This window comes from Myotis davidii, unplaced genomic scaffold (assembly GCF_000327345.1).
Source record: "Myotis davidii unplaced genomic scaffold, ASM32734v1 scaffold1097, whole genome shotgun sequence".
NCBI classification, from domain to species: Eukaryota; Metazoa; Chordata; class Mammalia; order Chiroptera; family Vespertilionidae; genus Myotis; species Myotis davidii.
The window spans coordinates 177,263-185,820 of NW_006288117.1; the positions used below are offsets into that span (position 1 = coordinate 177,263).

At 62.9% G+C, this 8,558-nt stretch overlaps 1 protein-coding gene across 1 annotated transcript in view; it reads right to left on the reverse strand.

Annotated features, from left to right (window-relative positions):
- The window catches only part of TTYH1 (tweety family member 1), a 23,374-nt gene that overhangs the window by 794 nt on the left and 14,022 nt on the right, over window positions 1–8,558 (reverse strand). Inside the window, 8 exon segments of the mRNA XM_015561449.1 lie at window positions 130–272; window positions 1,672–1,764; window positions 2,458–2,550; window positions 3,080–3,135; window positions 3,536–3,611; window positions 3,813–3,885; window positions 5,264–5,359; window positions 8,506–8,558. The exon segment at window positions 8,506–8,558 is cut by the window's right edge and continues 15 nt beyond it. Of these exon segments, the coding sequence (XP_015416935.1) occupies window positions 130–272; window positions 1,672–1,764; window positions 2,458–2,550; window positions 3,080–3,135; window positions 3,536–3,611; window positions 3,813–3,885; window positions 5,264–5,359; window positions 8,506–8,558 (683 nt within the window).

The window sequence follows — 8,558 nt, forward strand, 5'->3', positions numbered from 1 at the left end:
GGGGGGTTGGGCGGGAGGGGGGGGTGGCGGAGAAGGAGGATGGGTAATGCATCAGGAGGCTCTCCCCCCAACAGGACACCCCCACCCCCTGCCTTGTAGCCTCCTCCCACCTCCTCTGTCCCCCCTGACCTGGGTGGAAACAGGGCCCAGGCGCGGGGCAGGCTGCAGAGGGCGGTGGCCAGGGCCCCGGCGGACAGGAGGGAGAAGAGCAGCAGGAAGAGCAGGCCCTCGAGGGCGTCTTCACACAGGCCCCGCAGGGCTGCGCTGTAGTCCTGGGGAGGGTGGAGGCGGCCATCAGCGGGCAGGGCCCCCTCACCTCCCCCCCACACACACACCACTCAGACTGCCCCTACGCCAGCTGTGCCCTGCTGGACAAGTCACTCAGCTTCTCTGTGCCTCAGTTTCCTCCCCGGCCTGGCACACGGGAAGCATTTGGCACACAGTAGGTGCTGCGGTCACTGTCATCACACCCACAGGTAGGACCTCAAATCTGGGCCTCTTGCCGGTCACTAGAACCCTCTTCCCCACCCCCCCCCCCCCCACCTACCAGATGCCAGTAGCACCGCCCCAGTTGTGACAACCAAACACGCCCCCATGCACTGCCCCCTGCCCCCTGGGCCAAGTGTCCCCTGGGCCTAGTGTCTCCTGGGCCAGGTCGCTGGCCTGAGCTGCAGCAGACCCCCGGGGTTGGGGGCAGGGTGACAGTGGGTGAACATTCAGGGGGCAGAAGTGACAAGACCGGTGACCCCCTGGCTGGGGGGCTATGGGAAGGGGAAGGAGACGGGCAAGGGCCTGGTGCCAGGACCCTGCCTCCGTGGAGTACAGGGCCAGCTCTGTGGCCTCGGGTGACCCAGCCCTGTGTAGCTGATCACCCAAGTCTGCAAGACAGACAATAACAGCAGTTTCTTCCTTATGGCATTACTAAGAGGGCTCCAAGGCCCGTGAGTCACCACCCCTAAAATAGCCCAGAGCCCCCACTCAGTGAAGCCCACGGGCATGCGGGGGACGGCTGATTTTCTCCTGCACCCTCACAACCACCCCACCAAGCGGGTCCCCACACCCTCATCTCACAGGCGAGGAGGCGGAGATTCAGGGGGTGCGCCTGCCGGGGGCCACACCGCCCACATCGGAGCCCAGACTGGAAGGAGTCTGGGACCCCGGGCTCCCTCTCTCCTGGGGGTCCTACAGGAAGACAGCACACGCCACACGGGAGCTTGGCAGGCATTCATCCCTGACTCCCGGCCTGCCCTGTAAGCGAGGACACTGAGGCACAGAGAAGTCGGTGACTTGCTGAGTTCCAGAGCTAGGCCTGCAACCAAGGCCGTCTCCCTCCAGGCAGACAGGGAGACAGGGAGAGAGGGGAGGACCGGGAGGAGAGTGGGTGGATTGGAGGAGGCCGGGGATGAGGACAGAGCAGGGATGAGGGGTGGGGAGAGAGGGAGGGAGGGAAGGAGGGAGGGGAGGACGGGGAGGAAGGCAGGAAGTAAGGAAGGATTCTAGAGACAGATGGACAGATGATTAATGGGTAGAGAATAGTGTATGATATATAAACAATAGATTGACAGATAAGGGGATTTGGGGGGGCAATGGGAAAAGACTGGCAGGGTGCGGGAGGGAGGAGGCCTTTCAGGGTCCAGGCAGGGAGTGCTGTGGGGCGGGGTCAGGGGTCACCTTGTGCAAGCCTCTACAGTGCAGTAGTGCCACCAGCTGGTGGAAGTTTCCTTCCGTCACATTCAACGTCTCCTCCAAGGACAGCAGAGGTTTCTGCGGTGGGAAGGGGTTGTTGTCCCACTGGGGACCTGTCCGTGGCCAGGGCCCCGCCCATCTCTTCAGACACCGCCCACAGACAGACCACACCCCCTCACCCAGGCCACGCCTACCAACAACCCTCCGGGCCCCGCCCATCTCTTCAGACACCGCCCACCCAGACAGACCACGCCCCTCTATTCACACCACGTCCACAACCCACCGACCCAACGAGTCGGGCCCCGCCCACACCGCAAGACCACGCCCAGACAATTAATTCCCACCCACCACCATGCCCACCAACCTTTCCTCTGGCCACCCACAGGCCCTTTCAGCGGACCCCTCCCACAATTCAGGACCACGCCCACCGACCAACTCTCCCGACCACGCCCACATCGTGCCACGCCCCGACCATTAATTCCCACCCGTAGCCACGCCCACCAACCTCCCCTCGGGCCCCGCCCACCGACCAACTCTTTCAGCAGGCCCGGCCGTAGTTCAGGACCACGCCCACCGATCACCCTCAGGCCCCGCCCCCACATCCGGGCCACCCCCACCAAACACGCCCCTCCGATGCTCCTGTCCTTTCTGTGGCCCCGCCCATATCTCAGGGCCACGCCCACCGACCCTGTCCTTACGGAGGGCTCCGCCCACACCCACAGATCTGGCCCCGCCCTTTCCCTGGGAGCCGGATGTAGGCGCAGCGCCCACCTGCGCGGAAGGGAACTGGGGCACAGCTTCCCGCTCCAGGCCCTGCAGCTGGGAGTGGATGTTGGCCAGAGCTCTCTGGGACAGGGTCAGCCTCTGCGGGGACACAGGGAGGGAGGGAGGGAGGGAGGGAGGGAGGAGGACTCCGTGGTCCGCGCCCCCAGCCCGCTCCTCCCTCGCGACACAGGACTGGGGTCCCTGGCGCCTTCATCCTCCCCGGGGACCCCGAAGTCCAGGCCCCAGCCCCGCCCTCTCCACCCGGGTCCCTGGCCGCAGCCCTCGGAAGCAGCAGGAAGGGCAGCCCCGAGCTGGCGCCCCCGCAGGCCCACCCCCGCCGGGAGCTGCACCCACCTGCGGCGGAAGTGGCGGGTCGGGGACCGGGAGGAGGAGCGGGAACGGGATTCTGTGCTGGAGGAGGAGCTGCGGTCCTTCATGAAGACATTGCGGTTGCCGAACTTGGCAAAGCTGCCCCGCGCTCGGCCAGACTCCGTGGTCCGCGCCCCCAGCCCGCTCCTCCCTCGCGACACAGGACTGGGGTCCCTGGCGCCTTCATCCTCCCCGGGGACCCCGAAGTCCAGGCCCCAGCCCCGCCCTCTCCACCCGGGTCCCTGGCCGCAGCCCTCACCTGTTGAAAGGGGCTGGAGATGGCCTGGTTGCAGAGGAAATAATAGCTCAGGATGTCTGAGGCGGGAGGGAAGAGGGGAGGCCGTGAGCCGGGTGGACCCCCCCACCCCCCAGTTCAGGACCCCCTGAGCTCCCAGTGGCCTGGCATTCGGGGACCCGCCCCTCGCCCAGTCCCTAAAAGAAACACGCTGGTCTCCACCCTCCACCTGCTGCTGAGGCCCTGGCTGGACCACACTGTGCGCCCCCAGTTTCTCCATCCCTCAGGCCCCGCCCCCCTCCTGAGCCCAGCATCTTCATCCCTTGTCTTCTCCAGCCCACCCTGGGGGTGCTGAGAGCGTCAGGGACTGGACCGGCCAGGCTGACAGCGTGGCACCGCCATTCCACCCTACCCCACCCCAGGCAGGACGGGACACAGAGGCGTGAGCATCCAGGGGGTGCACTGGACCACTGGGGTCACCTGAGTCGAGCCCAGTCTCCTCTTGCGTCAGGTTCAGGATGTAGGTGTCGGGACTAGAGCAGAAGTCGCTGAGGCCCTGAGAGAGGCAGCAGGAGAGGAGGCTCAGACCAGAAGCTGCCCCAATGCCACACCCCCAGGGACTCAGTGACCCCAGCCTCCTCCCTCAGACCCAGGAGTCCAGACCCCCAGGACCTAGAAAACTAGCCCCTTAACCTCAGAACCTGTGACCCTGGCCCCCACCGACCCCAGGATCCGGGAGCCTGGCTTCTGCACTCACCACGGCGGTAGCTGCCTCCAGGCCCAGGGAGCCCCAGCTCAGGACAAGGACCACCAGGCTCATCACCGTCATCCTGGGGGCGGGGGGAGGGATTGACCGTGGGGTTCTGAATCTCTCCACCTGGCCTCTCCCCTTTCCCCACCCCAAATCCCATCACAGCTCTACCCCCGACCTCTGGGACCTGGAGGATCAGAATTAGGGGCAGAGAAGCTGGAGGGGTGGGTGGACCTGTGGTTGTTGATGTCAGACTGAACATCTGGTCCCTGACCAGGGGGCGGAGAGTGGGGGGGCAGTGAGAAGGGCCCAGGCCAGCAGGATCCAGCCCAGCTCTGCCCCATCCTCTGGGACCCTGAGGGGACTCCTGCCCACCGCTGGGCCCCATTTCCCGGCTGTGAATTTTGCCGGGACCCCGCCGTCCCCAAGCGCACCCCCAGGCTCTCCCTTGGTTAGCCACCTGGCCCCCCAGACTGCTCCTCCCAGGAGTGGAGATGGCTCCAGGGCTGAAATCGCCTCCCGGTTTCTCTCTGGGGATGGGGTTTGTAGGGTGTGTGTGTGGGGGGGGGGGGGGGGCCCTCTCACCACGGCTGGCTCTCCTGCCACCGGGACCCTCTGAGTGGATCTGGGGGGGGGTCACTGGAGGGTGGGCAGCAGGCATGACGGGCATCTGGAGAGCCCAATCCATGCCCTGACCAACCAGGGCCAGGTTTTACCATCTCCAAGCCCCTGGGGGAGAGTGGAGACCCGGTGGGCACCAGCACAGCCTCCGCCCTACTCGGGACACCAGCCCAGGGGCAGGCAGGAGGCGAGGGCTCCCCCAAATGGCACAGGCTGGCCGAGCTGACTCCGGCTCCAGCACTGCCTGGCTGGGCAGCCCAGGGCAAGTGGCCCAACCTCTCTGAGCCCGAATCTACCCTCCTGTTCAATAGAAGGAAGGTGCCTCCTCCTGGGGTGGGTGCGAGGGTTCCAGAAGAGCGTGGGGGCACATGGAATGAGCCCGGAAGCCACGTCATAGCCATGCAGCCTCACGCGTGGTCACCTCCCGCCTCTGGTCCCTCATCGGCTCCACGGGCTCCTGACAGGCCCCCGCTTCCCAGGTTGTGGTGACAGTGGGAGGAGTCAGGTGCACGGCCCGCAGTGGGTGTCAGCCATGGCCGCCATCCTCAGTGCCAGCATCACTCACATCCACACTAGGGCCAATGCGCTTCCCCCACAAGGCGGCCTGTTTGCATGAGGGCCTGCCCCTCCTCCTGGCGGCTCCAGGTCTGGTTTCTGTCCCTGTGCCGGCTGCCCCGCCCCCGGAACTCCATGGAGGTCATGGAGGCTCATGGGATGCAGAAAGGAGCCCGTGGGAGCCAGGGAGGCCAGTGGTCCCCCCCTCGCTCAAGAGCACAGAGGGGTGGAGCTCTGCCCCCAGCGCTGGGACAGGAGCCCATGAGGGCGCCCGGACTCACATGATCACCAGCCACTTGCTCTGCTTGGCCAGGCCCAGGAGGGTGAAGAGGCAGACCAGCAACTCCAGCAGCAGGAGGAGGACATAGGCCAGCCACCTGGGGGGAGACAGGGAGAGGGGGTGCAGCTGAGGAAGCAAATCCAGCCTTCCCGCCCCAGGCCCCGGCCCCAGCCCTGGCCCCGGCAGGAGGCCACGGCCCCCCACGCCATCACCAGGTCTCCAGGCCACGGCTCAGCTCCTCCGTGAAATGGGTGCGTGGGAGGTGGTCCACTCTCGCCTTCTCTCAAAAACACAGGTCCTGGCGTCGGGGCCCTGGGACCATGGCCTGAGCGGACCACGTAGGGGCACTGTGACCTGTGACCCTGCACGTGTGACCGGGCCTCAGAGGCCCAGCCCCCACCCTGCCTCCTGTTTATTGCACAGCCTAAGGCCACGGTGTCTGCAGGCAGACGGCCCAGGCCTCCACTCCTAAGCTGTGAATGACGTGGTCTCAGTAACTCTGCCTCTCATGCCTCAGTTTCCCCGCCTGGAACCGGGGAAGAGAGACAACAACACCTACTTCCAAAGATTCCATGAGTCCAGCCCGTGTGGCTCAGTGGTTGAGCATCAACCTATGAACCAGGAGGTCACGGTTCGATTCCCGGTCAGGGCACATGCCCGGGTTGCAGGCTCGATCCCCAGTGTGGGGTGTGCAGGAGGCAGCCGATCCATGATTCTCTCTCATCATTGACATTTCTCTCTCTCCCTCTCCCTTCCTCTCTGAAATCGATAAAAATATATTTAAAAAGAAAAGGTTGCTGTGAGGCTAATGAGAGAGAACCGTAAATCGCTCAGAAGGGGGCCCGTCATGTGGACACAGCTAAGTATCAGCTTGAACGTGGATAAGGGAACTTCAGATGTGACTTAATCATTCAGCGTCAGCGGATAACAATTCACTGGCGAGAGGAGAACTCACGTGAGGCCAGGGCACAGAGCCTTGCAAGTGCTGGATAAACAGCATGTTCTCAGGCCCCCCCCCCTGCGCCCCCCCAAAGCTGTGCAGGGGCTGGGGCGCCCAAGTGGCCCCAGGTGACCTCAGGCCCTCGCTCTCCACGTCCCCGTTGCCAGCTCCTGCCACCAGCTCCGCTCCCACTTCCTCCCTCCGTGGGCAGACAGCCAACGTGCGCTCAGCGGCCGGAGCACCTGCCGTCCGTCCGTGAACTCTGAGAACACAGCCAGCAAACCTCCCCCCTCTAGGCCGAGATCCTTCCAGGAAATTGACTAAAGTGCCAGGCACTCGGTTGCTGCATCCAGAAGGTATTTCCTGTGCTGGTTGGGTCCGCCTCCCCCTGTCCTGTGTGCAGGGCCACCGCCAGGCACCTGGAAGGGGCTGAGGCCAGCCTGTGGGGCCCCTGGCTCAGACACCACGCAGGTCCTGGACTCACGGGGAGCCGGGCCTGTCCGATGGCCCACGGGTGCCCTCCTCTGGGCCTGCTCCTGCCCCCGCTGCCGCCATCCGCAGCACAGAACCCAGGGCCCGGTCTCCCATCTCTGCCCGCACACCTGGGGCCCACCCCAGAGTGTGTCTTTTTAAAAAAAATTTTTTTTAATTGATTTCAGAGAGAGGAAGGGAGAGGGAGAGAGAGAGAGAAACATCAATGATGAGAGAGAATCATCGATCGGCTGCCTTGTGCACGCCCCACACTGCGGATCAAGCTCACAACCCGGGCACGTGCCCTGACCGGGAATCAAACCATGACCCTCTGGTTCATAGGTCGATGCTCAACCACTGAGCCACACCAGCCGGGCAAGGGGGTCTTTTTAGATGAATGAGAGAAATAACTCTTAGTGGACGAAGTAACTTGTACTTCATCATGGGGGCTGCCGGGGAGGGTGGCTGTCCCAGATGTCGGCCTAACCTGTTCCCTCCTCCCCTTCAAATGTCACCTCCTCAGTGTGGCCTTCCAGGTTTTCCCACTCAGACCGTCAGCTCGAGTCCTCAGCCCGCCTCCTCTCTCTCTTTTTTTAAAAATATAGCTTATTGATTTTTTACAGAGAGGAAGGGAGAGGGATAGAGAGCTAGAAACATCCATGAGAGAGAAACATCGATCAGCTGCCTCCTGCACAGCCCCCACTGGGGATGTGCCCGAAACCAAGGTACATGCCCTTGACCGGAATCGAGCCCGGGGCCCTTCAGTCCACAGGCCGACTCTCTACCCACTGAACCACACCAATTAGGGCCCACCTCCTCTCTTGCTTAATTTCCTCCAGCGCTCTTTCCACCCACCAAGTACGACAGTCAGTTACGGGGAGACGGCAGGAATTGCTCTCTGCTTTCATCATGGTTCTACCTTACAAAAACCCACACTTTACAAACACCTGGATAGAGTGTGCTCATCGCTGTTGTAAGCACTTGACGGACACCAACTTGTTTGATCCTCAGCAATCCAATAAGGGGGGAGGGGCACTATTCATCATTCCCATTTCACAGATGGGGACACTGAGGCTCAGAGCTGGAGAGGACGGGCTTAAGGTCACATGGTTCGGGAGTGGCCGTCTGGCTTCCAGCACAGGTTCCTAACCACGTGGGCTGCCCTCTCTCTCACCAGAAGATGCTAAATCAGTATTCGTTGAATGGATACGGTGTCAGGTGGATGCCTGAGGGAGTGAACCAATTAAATGGGCTGGTCCGGAAAGGAGTGGGTGCAACAGTGAATGAATGAATGGGGGAGTGAAGCAATGAAGGAATGAGTGAGTAAATGGAGGGACTGGCCCTAGCCGGTCTGGCTCAGTGGATAGAGCGTCGGCCTGTGGACTCAAGGGTCCCGGGTTTGATTCTGGTCATGGCCACATGCCCAGGTTGCAGACTCAATCCCCAAGAGGGGGCGTGCAGGAGGCAGCCAATCAATGATTCTCTCTCATCATTGATGTTTCTCTCTCTCTCTCTCCCTCTCCCTTCCTCTCTGAAATCAATAAAAAAATAAATGGAGGGACTGGTAAATGGATGAATACTTGGGCACATGTGTGGGCATCCTTTGGGTGTGGTCACCCCTCGGTCTGTCTCTCCACAGCCGTTCTCACCTCGTCACTGCCGACAGGGGACAGGTCACCCTGGCTGTGGACCCGTCCTGCCCACCGTGCGATGTTAAGGAAGCAGCATCCTGAGCCTCCACCTGCCAGATGCCCACTTGTGCCAACCAACCGTGTCTCCATGGCCCGCTGCCCGCCGGGGCACTAGCGCCAGGTGAGAGCCCTGCCACCCACCTGTACTCCTCCACGAAGACAACGTCCTCGGCCACCTGCCGGGGGCTCAGGGG